The following is a 14,529-nucleotide window of genomic DNA, read 5'->3' as shown; positions in this document are numbered from 1 at the left end:
CCAAGTCTCAGCTTTAATCATAATAATCCTCATGTGTCAAGGTGGGGGGCCATGTGGAGCTAATTGAATCGTGGGGGTGGTTCCCCAAATACAGTTCTCATGGTAGTGAATAAGTCTCATGAGATCTGATGGTTTTATAAATAAGAGTTTCCGGGCACAAGCTCTGTTGCCTGCCGCCATGTAAAATGTGACTTTGTTCCTTCATCGCCTTCCACTGTGATTGTGAGGCCTCCCCAGCCATGTGGAACTGTAAGTCAACTAAATGTCTTTCCTTTATAAACTACATAGCCTCAGGTATGTCTTTATTAGCAGTGTAAGAACAGACTAATACAGTTTATAACAGCTGATGAGAGCACACTGGAAGCCCCAATAGTCTATGGCATTCATTTATCTTATAAGGCCTTCTTTCTTCCTGATTCAATTCTAGCCTCCAGTGGTAACTGCTAGCATTATTATGAAAGTGTTCAAAAAGCAAATGGTAGCAATCATTATAACATAGAGACTATCAATTCTAAATAATAATATTTTTCTCAATTCTTTATTAATATCTCCAATCAATAAAGGTAAATCTACTTAAAGATAATGGGATGTAATACAAAGACACAAATTTCAGGCTGTTGCCCTGAAATTACACTTACTTGAGGAAAATAATTTAAAATTATTAACTCTCACTTCACATGTCACGATTCAATAATAATCGTGTGTATACGTTTTATAGAAATCCTTCAAATAAAACAAATGTTGTAATTATAACAATTAAACCAAAGCAAACTTGAATCCTAAAGAATGGCTGATTTCTGGGCACAAGTGTAAAAGAATCCCATGATGCATTTTCCTGACTAGCTCACTCTTTCACTAACTAGGCCCAGATTGTGTGGAGGGTAGCTGCATTCCTTAGGCAAAATCATTCCAACCTTCAGATTGAATTTTACTGTAATTCAACTTTACTGAATTCTGATTATTATTGGAACAAAAACGACTAAGTAAACTACTTTTATGGTATCATAAAAACAAAGCCCAGTATCATTGATGTGAAATACATTTAATAGATCTCTCAATAGCTTTATAATAGCATGTAACCATAACTTTATAGCTGACATCAATTTCTCCTTAACTGACAAATTGGAGGATGTTTGGGATTAGTTTATTATTTTTTAAGTATTTCGTAAGCTCTTAAAATTTTAAGGCTAAAGAGTACCTTATAAACCAGAACTTCAAAACATTCATTTGACATATGAGACTAGCTAAGGTCCAAGAGGAAACCCCACCCCTGCACAATGCCATGCAGTTAATCACTGACAGAGCAGGGTCTCACCACGTCTTCTGACTTCATTGTCTACCAGCACTGAAGGACATTAATCTTAGAGCAAACCATTACCTCTTGAAGAACTCTCTTCATCTTTAATAATAACGTCTTGACTGCTGTGCAGTCCTGTAACATCAGTCTGAATGGCAAAGAATCTATGCCTCCGTTTTCTTCCACACCTTGTAGGGGCCAATCCGCAGATGGACTGTTGGGCATTCGGCTGATGTGGGAACACCTGGCTTCTTGATCAACGTCCTTTGTTAATTTCAGGGAAAGATTCCTAATAAGAAAAAAAAAAAAAGAACAAAAATTACAGTGCAGCATGCTTACAGCAGTATTTCCCAAGTTGTTGATCAGTGGTTCTAGTATCCTAGAAAGTGTTTCTTGTGTCCTCATTTCATGATATTATTATTATCATTATTTTGAGACGGAGTCTCGCTCTGTCGCCCAGTCTGGAGTGCAGTGATGCAATCTCGGCTCACTACAAGCTCCGCCTCCCGTGTTCACGCCATTCTCCTGCCTCAGCCTCCCGAGTAGTTGGGACTACATGCGCCCGCCACCATGCCTGGCTAATTTTTTGTATTTTTAGTAGAGACGGGGTTTCACCGTGTTAGCCAGGATGGCCTTGATCTCCTCATCTCATGATCCGCCTGCCTTGGCCTCTCAAAGTGCTGGGATTACAGACATGAACCACTGCTCCCAGCCTCACGACATTAGTTTTTAAAAATTTTCAGACATTACAGTAGAAATTATGGAATGGGTCAAATACATATTTAGTGTTAAGATTCAATGAAAATTGCAGTTTTAGGATATAATCATTCCATTAAAAAATTCTTTCCATTTTTAAAACCAAGAGACCTATCCAATAATGATAATTAATATTGTAACATACTTTTTAGGGCTTGTGTTTAATTTCAATTATATATATATATATATATATATGTATACATACACATTTCTGAATTATGTTATTTTCTTATATATTTTATATCATATAATTTTCTAAATTATATGACAAGATACCTTAGCAACTTAAATAGAGAAAAAAACAAACAGATGCTCTGGCACTTGCCACCAAGGTCAGGCAATAATACAGATAAGAAAATATATTTTTAATTAATTTTATTCATGTGTGATTATTCACAAACAGAATAACTGAATTTGTAAATTACCAGATAATTAGTAAACACATTTTTGAATAATATTCAATTGTTTACTTATCTTCACAGGTATGTTCAGTGGTTCAATTGTCCTTTGAAGGGATAAGATAATAATTATTACCTCCATTTTATATTTATAATGAAATAATGAATAAAAAATTATGGCTAACATTTTTTGAGGGTTGACTACTGTCCAAGTACTGTGCTAACCACTCCATGTGTGTTAATTCATTCAAACCTTGAATAACTTCAAGAGGTAAATATAAAGCACAGATAAGTAACTTTTCTTGTTGTTAAAGAGTTAGTAAGAAGTGGATGTAAAATGAACTAACCTAGGATTTTTCCCCCTACTAACTACATAATGTGCATACATATAATAATAGCTAATATTTATATAGTTCTTATTGAACCTCAGGCAGTCACGTAACTAATAGGTTTTAAATCATGTAATTGTCACAACAATTCTTTTAGGTACTATTATAATCTCCATTTCCCAATGGGGTGATTCCAGTCAAGAGAGGTTAAGTAACTTGCTGATAGTTACACAGCTAACAAGGGATATTGCTGAGGTTTGAATGCTGGTAATGCACACTTAGCTCTAAACCACTACAGTGTTGCATTTTGTGTGGAAAACAAGCATGCAATTGAACAAAATAGTATACTTACAGTTATACTAAGAAACATTAACATTTTCACTTTAAAGTGTATACTTAATCTGATACAATTGATCCAATTTAATTATATTATGTCCAACTTGCAATGAACTATACAGTCATTCTTATAGGCTTCTATTTAGTGTTAATGCTTTCTAGGGCTATTTTCTCTAAGACCAATAAGAATAAAATCAAATATAAACATTAGAAGTCACAGTAGGTATATATTAAATTAGAGTAGTACTTTAGTTATAATCGAATTTTTGAAGATGTATCATTTTTAAGTTGTGAACTTGCCTGATATTTGGCATATATTAGGCTGACTCAGCAAATAGTTGTATATGTATAATTGAAATTGAATAGATAAATGCAATAATGGGTGAATAAATAAAACACAATTTGTTGTAATCATCTACACACACAACTCTCATACAGAAAAATGTTTCTGTATTGTGAATTTTTATGAATTGTGGGGCTCCTGTCCATGGCTCTAAATTTCCTGCCACAATTACAATAAAATTTAAATTATATTTCTATAATTCCTGTTAGTTAGCTTGCTGGCTCTTTAAAATTATTTGGTCAGTCATGGATCTAAACATCCATGCGGACTGACACAACTTTCAGGAATCATGTTAGTGTGAAGTTCTAACATTGTATTTCAGGAAATTTACTGAGGCTCTGGAGATTATAATTTAATATTTACAAATTTAAATATCTTTGCCATTTTCAAATAGCTAAGATGAACCATGTACAGAAATGCATTATGAAGATAAAATTAGTCATTTTTTCATACTTCAATAATTTGAATATATTTTTAATCCCAAAAGGAAAAAGATGATGGCACTTTTTCCAAAATTATTGAAAACATCCACATTGTGTCCAGAAGAGCAGCGATGGCTGAAGTTGCAGAGATTAATAGAATTCTGTCACTGACTTTAAGAGGTTCACCACAATTATTAACTTTTTAGTAGTTCATACCAAAAAAAAAAAACCTAATATTCTTTCACATATGAGAAACAAATCAATTTATCTCAAAACATTTTATCTCTACATGAAAAAATAGATCTGCTACAAGGCTATGGTAATCAAAATCATTCTTAATTAGGTTGAAATCGTCAGTGAAATATCTGTTAAATGGGGTTGTCACTCAGCTGCAAAGGCCGGCACAGCCATCCTGTTTTATGTTGATTGCCATTGTCTTTCTGATTGGTTGGTACTTATGGTTTATGGTTGTTCAATATATTGAATATTAATATTTTGATCAATAGATATTATTGGGCAGAAAAATACCCAAGTATCTCTGGGTAAATTCACCTAAAATTATCCTTGTGGTTGACAAGAAAATGAAGAAAAATCTCTAATACAAAGCCATATTTTCCTCTAGTACAGAAAACATACAATAAGGCTGGTGAGGGGAGAACAAGATTCAGGTGCTCTTCTGTTCTTGCATTTAGCAGGGTTCACTGGATAATACAATTCATGCACTTGGGGATATATAACTCTGTCTGCCAACTCTGAATTATTATAGTTTCAAGAAACTGAACAAATGTGCTTTATATCACCAAAGATAGTCCTTTAACTTGGCAAAAAAAAGAGTATGATACTGAAGCTGGATACAGTGGTTCATTAATCACCATAACTACTCCAAACAAAAAACAAAGACAATGTAATCTCCACTGAACACATTTATATACAGTTCATCCTCTCTGGGTCAACTTCATGAATCTTAAGTAAAATTGTTAACAATATTTACACATGCCTCATTGCTTATGAGTGCTAACCAAGTTTTCATAATTTAAGATATAGTAACATTTAAAGTTTGAGACATACAGACTTTTCTAAGCCCATAAGTACCAAAATAACATAGGTTTTGGATAAGATTAATAGCAAATCTCATAAATGTTACATTAAGTGGATTCTTGAATGAGTAGAAGATTTGAGTCTTTCAACTGATACTTAACACATTTAAGTTAAACTACGATGGTGAACTGGCTTTACACTTTTCTCCCTGGGATCCTTTGTGTGAAAGGAATTTCTTACCAAACTAGTTCAAAAGTTGTGCCGTAATTCTCTTTTCAGTATGGCAGACAAGTTTAATGGGAAAACATATATCTTGACACACACTACAGGGGAACTGAAAGATTTCCCTTACCTGAGAGAGAAAGAGTATTTTTATGATTTTTTTTTCTCACTTAGCTATAACTAAGTAGTATCATTGGGTAGTTAGAATTTCCTCTTTCCCACCAGTGCTCTTCAAATCATTTGAAAGTTTCTTAATATAATGGCCCAAATGACTATCAAAATACAAGATCATGTCAGTTGCATAGCATTGATCCCATTATCTGTCATAGGAACTTTTCTTTATTTAGTGCAATGACATCTTTCATTATCGGGAATGTCTATAGCCAAAAAGCATCTCAATGGCTTACACTTTATAATGTAATTGTGATTTCTGAACCAAATTTCCAAAGAATAGAAAAGTAAGTAACCCCTATTTACCCAGCATAATAAATAAGCATATGCACACAACTGCCTTCCAAAGCTTCATTAAGTAAAGCTGCAGAAAATAATAATTTTTAAAAACCTTAACTTAGGAAACTTACTGTTGTTGCAACCTCATTTTAAAAAGGTTCAGGTTATTTATGGTGAGTTTAATCCTAGCTTGAATAATTCTAAGACCAGCACAATGACATAAATCTATATTAATGAACTGGCATTCCCAGAACCTATCAGAAACTATCTGTTTAAGGACCTACCTACAGAAAGGCTGTTGATTATGAATAACTTATATTTTTCATACTTCCTTTCCAAATATATTGTTTGAGAGTGTCATTTTAGGAAAAGACTTGCATCTCAAATTGTTCTGTAGCTGGATGTTTCATCATATTTCTAGAAGAGATGAAATCAGCAATTCCCTCTATAGTAAGTGTAGTGGTTATAAGAACTTAACACTACATTTAGATAAACATTTACATATAACAAGTTATTTCACCAGTACCAGTGATATGGGGAAAAGCAACATAGAATTCAAATATCTTAACATAGCCAACAAGGTTGTTTTATGGTCTAGAAACTCTCTCACAAAACCTCAGAGCCTCTTTGCTCTTTGAGTTCCAAACACATTGGCCTTCATTCAGGCCTTGAAATGTGCCAAGTTCCATCCTGCCTCAGGGCCTTTGCATATGTTGTTCTATCTTCATAAAAAAATATCCTTTACCCACTTTCAGATCTTCCCTTAGAAAACATCAGGTCGCCAGAGAAACCTCTGCAGCTAGTACCCCACTCTTAAAAAATACACAGGTACCTCTTTTATATGGTAGGACTTCATTTTTAATGCTTATCACAGATGCATTTAAAAAAACTAATTTGAAGGGACCTCTAAGAACACATTGGACTGAGCTGATCTACACTCCACCTCATGTTCCAAATACGAATAAATGCTAAATAACTTATAACCATGTTTATTTTATAACATGTTACAGTACAAAAGGAAAAGCCAGATGAACTTCCAGGTGCCATATGAAAGAAAGCAAACCAGAAATAATTATACAAATTGCCACTGTGGTAGTGTCAGGGTATTGAACTTGCATGAAGTTTCTAAAAACAGAGACTGCAGCAATTTCTTATGCCTATGCAGATAAAGGATGATCTGCCACAGACAAAGGGGACTCATAGTGCTGATAGACATAAGAGTTCCAAAGTTTAAAAAGGCTCAAAAATTCACTTGATCTACTAGTAAATTAACTGCCTGCTAGAATAACTCTATTCTTTCTGTAAAGGAAGACAATAAAATACAGACTCTGAAAAACATGTCATCCATTCGTGTGTGGCAAATATTCACATAGGCAGATATGCAAAGAAGCAGAAAAACAATTTACAGACAGACACTAACAATGAGATGACCCATAGATTGGAATTAGCTGACATGAATTTGAATCAGCATTATAAACATCTTCAAGGTCTATTAAACATGGTAATAACATAAAAAAATGGCAAGTCTCAGCAGAGAAAAGAACATTATAAAAATGAAAAACAAAAACAAAAACAAAAAACCAGAAACTCGAGAACCAATTGATAACATTTCTGAAAGGAAAAAATTATTATGGGCAGACATTGTTGGCTGCCCGCCCGCTCTTCATTTTATATCTCCTTCCTGCTGCTTTCAAAAACAAAACTTCTTAATTTGTTTAAATGCTGGTTCTCCTATGACTCAGAGAAATAAGAGAAAGACTGGGGTAGGAGGGCTTCAGGAAAATATTTCCTCCCTGGCAAAAAGAAAAAAAAAACACAGAATAATTATAGCTATTTTCCTTTGGGTGTTGTTTTGTCTTGATACATTGCCTGGAATGGTTGGTGTATCACACAAAAGAGAGGAGAGTCAGCTGTAAAAAAACAAAACTGGTGGCTGGGCAGGGTGGCTCACACCTGTAATCTCAGCACTTTGGGAGGCCAAGGTGGGCGGATCACTTGAGGTCAGACATTCAAGACCAGCTGGCCAACAAGGTGAAACCCCCTCTCTACTAAAAATAAAAATACAAAATTAGCCAGCAGTGTTGATGCACGACCGTAATCTCAGATACTCAGGAGGCTGAAGCAGGAGAATGGCTTGAACCCGGGAGGTGGAGGTTGCAGTGAGCCCAGATCACGCCACTGCACTCCTGCAACAGACTGAGTGAGACTCCGTTTAGAAAAGGGGAGGGGAGGGGAGGGGAGGGGAGCGGAGGGGAGGGGAGGGGAGAGGTCATTGTTTCTTGTAACTTACCAAGTTGGGGATTCCCTACCTCTAAATTTCTTGTTAGACAAGTTTTTGGGTTTTTTGTTTTTACTGTTTAATAATCTTTCTGTTAGGTTTGTCTTTTACTTGAAGGTGAAGGCATTCTAACTGGTATAATGGCTAAAGGACATATTCCAGTAAGAAAGACGTTAAATCTAGAAGTAAGGGTGAAATATCATAATTAACTGTGTAATTATTTATTTCTGTATTTGAGACTAGGACAATTCAAGGAAGTAATAGGGACAGTACTTATATTTCTTGTTCATTAATGTATCCATAAAACCTTGCATAATTCTATGTAATAGTCAAATAAATAGAATAATCAAATTTAGTATAGAAAAAGCATAATAGTCCATCATGTAAAATATCTCCATTTAATATATAGGAAAGCTCAAGCCTAAATTAATTTTCTAACTGTCACATAGAGACTGTGAAATTCTGGTTTCCTGACTTTTAGTCCAGTATTCTTTTATCATATTGTGTCATCTCTTAATAGGGTGAAATTTTTAAATATACTTATATTTATCTATTCTATTTTCACTGAAGCTAGAAGAGTGAAATATTACTAAGTTACAGTCTTAGGGAATTAGATTAAATATTAAGGACTCCCACTATTCACTAAAATTAGTTTCCTTGTCCAAAATTTTATTACTTTTATTTTTACACCTATTTTGGTGCTTATTTTTTGCTGTGTCCAAAATTTTAGAGAAAGCAACCTATAGTGTAAAACTGATCATACAGACTCTGCAAGTTCTTGCTTAGTGTTAAAAAGAGAAGGGTTGACATGATTGTGTATGTTCAGTACCTTTTCTCCATGCCATTAATGTCATGAGTATTTTTCTCTCCCATTTTCTAGTTTCACACTCACATGTGATTTGAGATCCAGGTTAAAGACCATTTCACTTATGAAAAGAATCAGAATTAATGAATGTAGAGATGAAAATACAATCAGGTTGAACAAATTATTGTTTAAAAATTCCATACACATAAAGATACACACCAAATTTGTTTATGCATACAGACATATTTTTTCACTTTCTAATTAATTATTTAATTGTAGGTATTGTATGCCTGTAATTATGCTATGATTGAAGTAATAATACATTTGGGTTTCTTTCTTAGAGCTCTAAAACTGACAGAAAGTTGAGAGCACAAAATCATCAAAGACATTTCATACAGATGGAAATAAATCAAACTCTTATTTACTGCCCCCTAATATTTGTAGAAGTTGCTCTTAACTTACAAAATATCACAGGCTGGTGGGTCTTCCTATGTCTAAGAGGTATCAAACAAATTTTTTTAATCTAAAATTATTTCTCTTTAGCCTTTCATGCAATTCATCATATAAACAACATAAATCATCTGCTATGTTGGAACACTTACATTTTCCACATTTTCCAAACTGCACATTTTTCTCCTGTGGGGATCAGGAAAATTTTCCCACCCTCTCATTCACCACTATAGGGAAGAGTAATTTTATTTGGGAAATTTTAAATTACTGAAGAAGAGTAATGAGTTTAACAAAGTCTCATCTGAGGAATAATTATTTCACGATGATACTGAAGAGCTTTCAAAATTTGCTAGAAGTTCAGTTCCATTGTAGTTTTTAGTACATTTACTATCAAATACATTTATAAACATGAAAAACCTCTAAAAAGGGATATAATTTTTACTATATTAAATATTCTATTTAATATTTGGTTGAAACAGCATTTTATACATATAGACAATGAGTATTTATTTTATAGTTACCTATAATGTAGATCTTACAGTTACATGTTATTTTTGGCTTTTTAACTTATATATTATAAATCATTTGAAATATATTTAGTGGAAGAAATATATAAGATAATTAATTATTCACTTTATTTTTGCTTTTTGAAATATAGGCTTTTATTTTTTAAGTCACAAACTCCAGGTCTAAAGTGATTTATCTATTATAAACTTCTTATCAACAATAAAAGTTTTATACTTACAGTGTAACAGAATCAATACGATGAGAATTATCATTTATATAGAGAGAAATTATATTATGAAAATAAATTTGTTTTAAATGTCAATTGTCACCTACCTTCTTCCCTTCAATATCAGAATAATGAGCCGCAAAAATACCAGTGCCTTGCTTACTTCACATCCATATTATGTAAGAAATGTGATTAATCTTACAGGACCAAACTACTAAAATAAAATCCAATCTATTTCATTATCACATAAAATAGTTAGAACATAATGTTACTGTTTTAAGAGCTAATATGTAAAATTGTTGTAGCCACTTAAGGAATGCACAAAATGGGAGTTTAGATGTGATTTACGAAAAACATTATTAAAAATATTACTGTATGTATATTTGCTTCTGACAATTTGTTACAATATTCAACAAGTGGCAATCTAAGAGCTATAAGTGTTAGCCAAGAAATTATAGTCTAGAAAATAATGTTTCTAAAAGGAAAATTATTGTCTTGTAATTTGGCATAAAGGTAATGCCTAAAAGTATTGGCATAATCCATAGTGGCTAGGAAACTAAAGCTTCCAATACTTTTCAAAGGTAAAAGGCTTGGCGCTTATGACTTTGAAATTACGACTTAGAGTAAATCTTTAGGGTGACAGAACTTTATCAATTTGAGAATGATTAATAAAACCTACATTAATCTTCCCAATCAAATTTCATACATTCCATTCTCAAAGTAACAAAAGGACTTGTGATAGTTTGTATTCAATTTCAACTAGAAAAAAGATTTTCCATACTATGCCAAGTCAAGGATTCCAAAATGCCTTGACATACCCACTCACACCCACACACAAAAAAATCATCTAGATTACTTTCAAATATATGAATTCCAGAGCCCTACCTCCATCCCACTGTGTCATAACCTTGTTTTGCTCTGCAATGCATTTAGCTTTAGCAAAAGAAACAAAACATACATTGTCATAGAAGAATAGATTAGACTAATCTTCTCATGTTCGCTGGTCATAGCTTTTCCTAGTATATACGTGAGTTTATGATATAGTGCAAAATCTAGGTGGCTAATTTGTACACATCTTTTAAGATTGAACTAATGCACCCCCATCCCCACCAGGAAGTCCTCTCCAAACCTTACTACCTGCGGCTGCACTGGTTGCCTCTTCTCATTGCTCTGGTAACACCCTATGTACACCTCTGTACTGACCACATTACATATTGTACTGACCACATTACAATCTACATCCTTCACATAACTGCAGACTCTTTGAAGGTGAAAGATTCTCTTTTGGCATATTTGTATTTCCAAATGCCTAGCTCCCAGCAGTTTCTCAATAAGTATTAGTTGAGTGAATACAATATGTGGCAATTTCATATACATTAAACACATATGCTAAGAATTCTGCTGTATTAATCTTAAGTAACAGCATTTACACATCACAGTTTCCCAGGGAACACTTTTTAGACTTATCTTTGGAGTCTCACCAAAGGCAAAGCTATTCAAGTTAGTAAAAATATTCTGGGTCAATGAACTATAGGTAGATAAAGAAGATATTATCGATTAGTAGAATAAAACAATGAAAATGACAAAATCATACTTACAATGATAATAATAAAGAAAACAAGGATAGCATGTGAATATAGATATCCAGCAGTTTCACAAGGAGGAATTCTAGAGAAATGTTCATGACCTCTGAATTTAAATCCAGCCCCTCCTGAGAAATGAGATTCTTATTTCAGGGAGAACATTTTTGTAAAACAAAATTGTAGTGGAGGTTCAATTGTTTGATAAGAGTTTTTTAATTTAATATAGAAAACATTGTGTCACTTCCTACTTATTTTGAAGGGCTTTCCTACTAAATAAAAAGCATTTAATTAGGCTCTAGGCAATAAGGTGTCACAAAGCCCTTGCCTTACCAATTGACTTGCTCAATTATAATATTAATAATACACAATAAACTATAAATCAGTCTAGCAAGTCTAGAGATATGTTTTAGTTTGAATTACAAAACTATAGTCTAGGCTATTGATGGCTACTTCAATCTGCAGCCACAGGATATAGTAAATAGAACATAACTAGCCCCACAAACCAAATCCTATAATAGATAGTTCTCATGTGATAAAAATAACAGGTGTGGCTTTGGAAACTAAATAATAAAAATTTTTAACAACACATTAATCATCAAATACATTTTAAAAATATTTTTAAATTATTCAGAGCTCGTTGTATAAAATTGGCAGAGTAACAACTTGAAAAATCCTGATTAAGAATCCTGCTGTGCTGAATCCAGTATTTCTTAAATTCATTTGAACACTCATTCACTAATTTATTCTTTCAACATAAATTTATTGAGATGTGCAATTTATTAATGTCCTAAGAAACTATATTTGTAAAATATTATCAAAAATAGTTTCCTAGGAAGATGTTTGGAGAGCATATTATAAAACTACAAAAGTACCTTTTTTGGTATTATATTTTGAAACTTAATGGTAAATATTATTATAATAAACAAGATAGAAAAATCACACTGTCAACAACATGTAGAACTAACAAAAATGTAGTTATTTTGTACAAACAAAACAAAAGCGTAGTTAGAACTAATAAAAGTGTAGCTATTTTGTAAATAATGAGAAAGTTAACTGTAAATGGACAAGAAAGACAAAGGGTATCTATACTCTCTCCCTTTGAAATAGCATGTCTATCCTTTCTTTGAAATAGAGAAATTACTGGGCTTCAGTATAATACCTGGCAAGGTTATCCATGTAAATGAAAAGCATATAATATGGTTTATACATAATTATATATAATAGAACTGTCAAAGTATGAGCATCTGTTGCAAGGAACAAACAAAAAATCCTTGAAGTTAGTAAGAAAATCTCAGGCTAGACCTTGGAAAGGGTAACATGAAGACAGAATGTCATCATTGAACTAATTTAAATGATTCAGTTTAAAATAGCTGAATTACTTTCCATTACTCATCAGTATAGCACCAACATAGACAAATACTACAATCATATGTGTAAACATGTTACATGGCTATAAATCGTAAGGTTAGATAAGTTAGAAGCTGCAAAATGTTTTAGGTTTCTGTTGATGAATCTTTTCCTAACTCCTTTCTCAAAGACACAGACACTAAGACGGTTGGTTGGACTCTATCTTTGTGCTCCAATATATTTTTTTTGACTGTTATTTCAGTTTCTTTCTTTCTATGCTGAAGTGTACTTGACATTTAAAACCAGATAACAGTGGTTGCTGGTGGCATAGGATGGTTTTTCTTTTACACAAGGAGCAGAAACACAGATTGGTCAACATTCAATTGTCTTTGAAACAGAGATGAGGATAAAAACTCAGCCCTCGTCTTAATACAACCAGAGAAGAGGTGAGAGAATAAAAGCTCCATTTTGCTCTTTCCTCTTCAGAGATAACTGTCCATTTAGAAAGGATAACAGAAAAAATAAATAATTCCTCCCCAAAAAATAAAGTTCCATTCCTAAGACACACCTTCACCAAATAATAGTATTATGTTGTTTTATATGTATTGTTTCATACATATGAAACATATGTTTGAAAAGAATAATTTTTTTCTTTATGTGTAATAATTATATTTTAAATTATGTCACCTTCAGAGACATTTTAATAATCAATTCTGATATTCATATTTTCCTAGGTGTAGAGACTGAACAGGATACAAACAGCAAAACAGAACTTTAAACCCAGACTCTGGCTCCAGAGTGTGAGTCCTAACATTTCCACTCCCTTCAGAGACAGCCGCTTGGCAATATCCTCAATAAGCTTCTTAAGCCAAACTCTAAAAGCCATGAATACATACTGATTAGAGGATATAAGCTAATTTCACCTCAGAGTAATTCCTATAAGCTCTTTTATTTCTATTTAATCTAAAACATTTTTTTCTCTCTCTCTCCTTTATTTATTTATTTATTTATTTATTTATTTATTTATTTATTGGTGATGGAGCTGCACTCTGTGGCCCAGGCTGGAGTGCAGTGGCCTGATCTCAGCTCACTGCAACCTCCGCCTCCCAAGTTCAAACAATTCTCCTGACTTAGTCTCCCAAGTATCTGGGATTAGAGGCATGTACCACCACACTCAACTAATTTTTTATATTTTTGGTAGAGACGGAGTTTCACTATGTTGGCCAGGCTGGTCTTGAACTCCTGACATCAAGTGATCCTCCTGCCTCAGCCTTTTAAATTGCTAGGATTACAGGTGTGAGCCACCACACCCAGTCTAAAACATTTTTTCTCTTATTCTTCAACAGTTTGTTAGAAGAGTGTAACATACTGGAAAATTTAACCAAAAACTACTTTATTAAAAAAGTTTCCTAGAATCATTGAAATTAATAATTTGGTATACAGGCATATCTCAGAGATGTCATGGGTTTGGTTCCATGCCACTGCAATAAAGCAAATATTTCAATAAAGGAAGTCACACAATTTTTTTGCTTTCTTAGCACATATAAAAGTTTGTGTATACTATACTATATTCTATTAAGCGTGCAATAGCATTATGTCTAAAAAACAAAGTACACGCCTTAATTTAGAAATACTTTATTGCTAAAAAATGCTAACAATCACCTGAGCCTTCAATGAGTCCTAACCTTTTTTGCTAATGAGAGGTCTTACCTCCATATTTATGACTGCTGACTGATCAGGGT

General features: G+C 33.1%; 1 protein-coding gene across 10 annotated transcripts in view; it reads right to left on the bottom strand.

Annotated features, from left to right (window-relative positions):
* Positions 1 to 14,529, bottom strand: part of CCSER1 (coiled-coil serine rich protein 1) — a 1,446,943-nt gene that overhangs the window by 954,088 nt on the left and 478,326 nt on the right. For all 10 annotated transcript variants that reach the window (XM_078002679.1, XM_015138795.3, XM_078002685.1 and 7 more), the window contains exon 6: positions 1,379 to 1,586. In XM_078002679.1, coding sequence (XP_077858805.1) covers positions 1,379 to 1,586 — 208 coding nt within the window. The remainder of the gene's footprint in view (positions 1 to 1,378; positions 1,587 to 14,529) is intronic.

This window comes from Macaca mulatta, chromosome 5, assembly GCF_049350105.2.
Source record: "Macaca mulatta isolate MMU2019108-1 chromosome 5, T2T-MMU8v2.0, whole genome shotgun sequence".
In the NCBI taxonomy this organism is placed as follows: Eukaryota; Metazoa; Chordata; class Mammalia; order Primates; family Cercopithecidae; genus Macaca; species Macaca mulatta.
The sequence above is the reverse complement of the archived record's forward strand: the minus strand, read 5'-3'. Positions and strand labels throughout refer to the sequence as shown.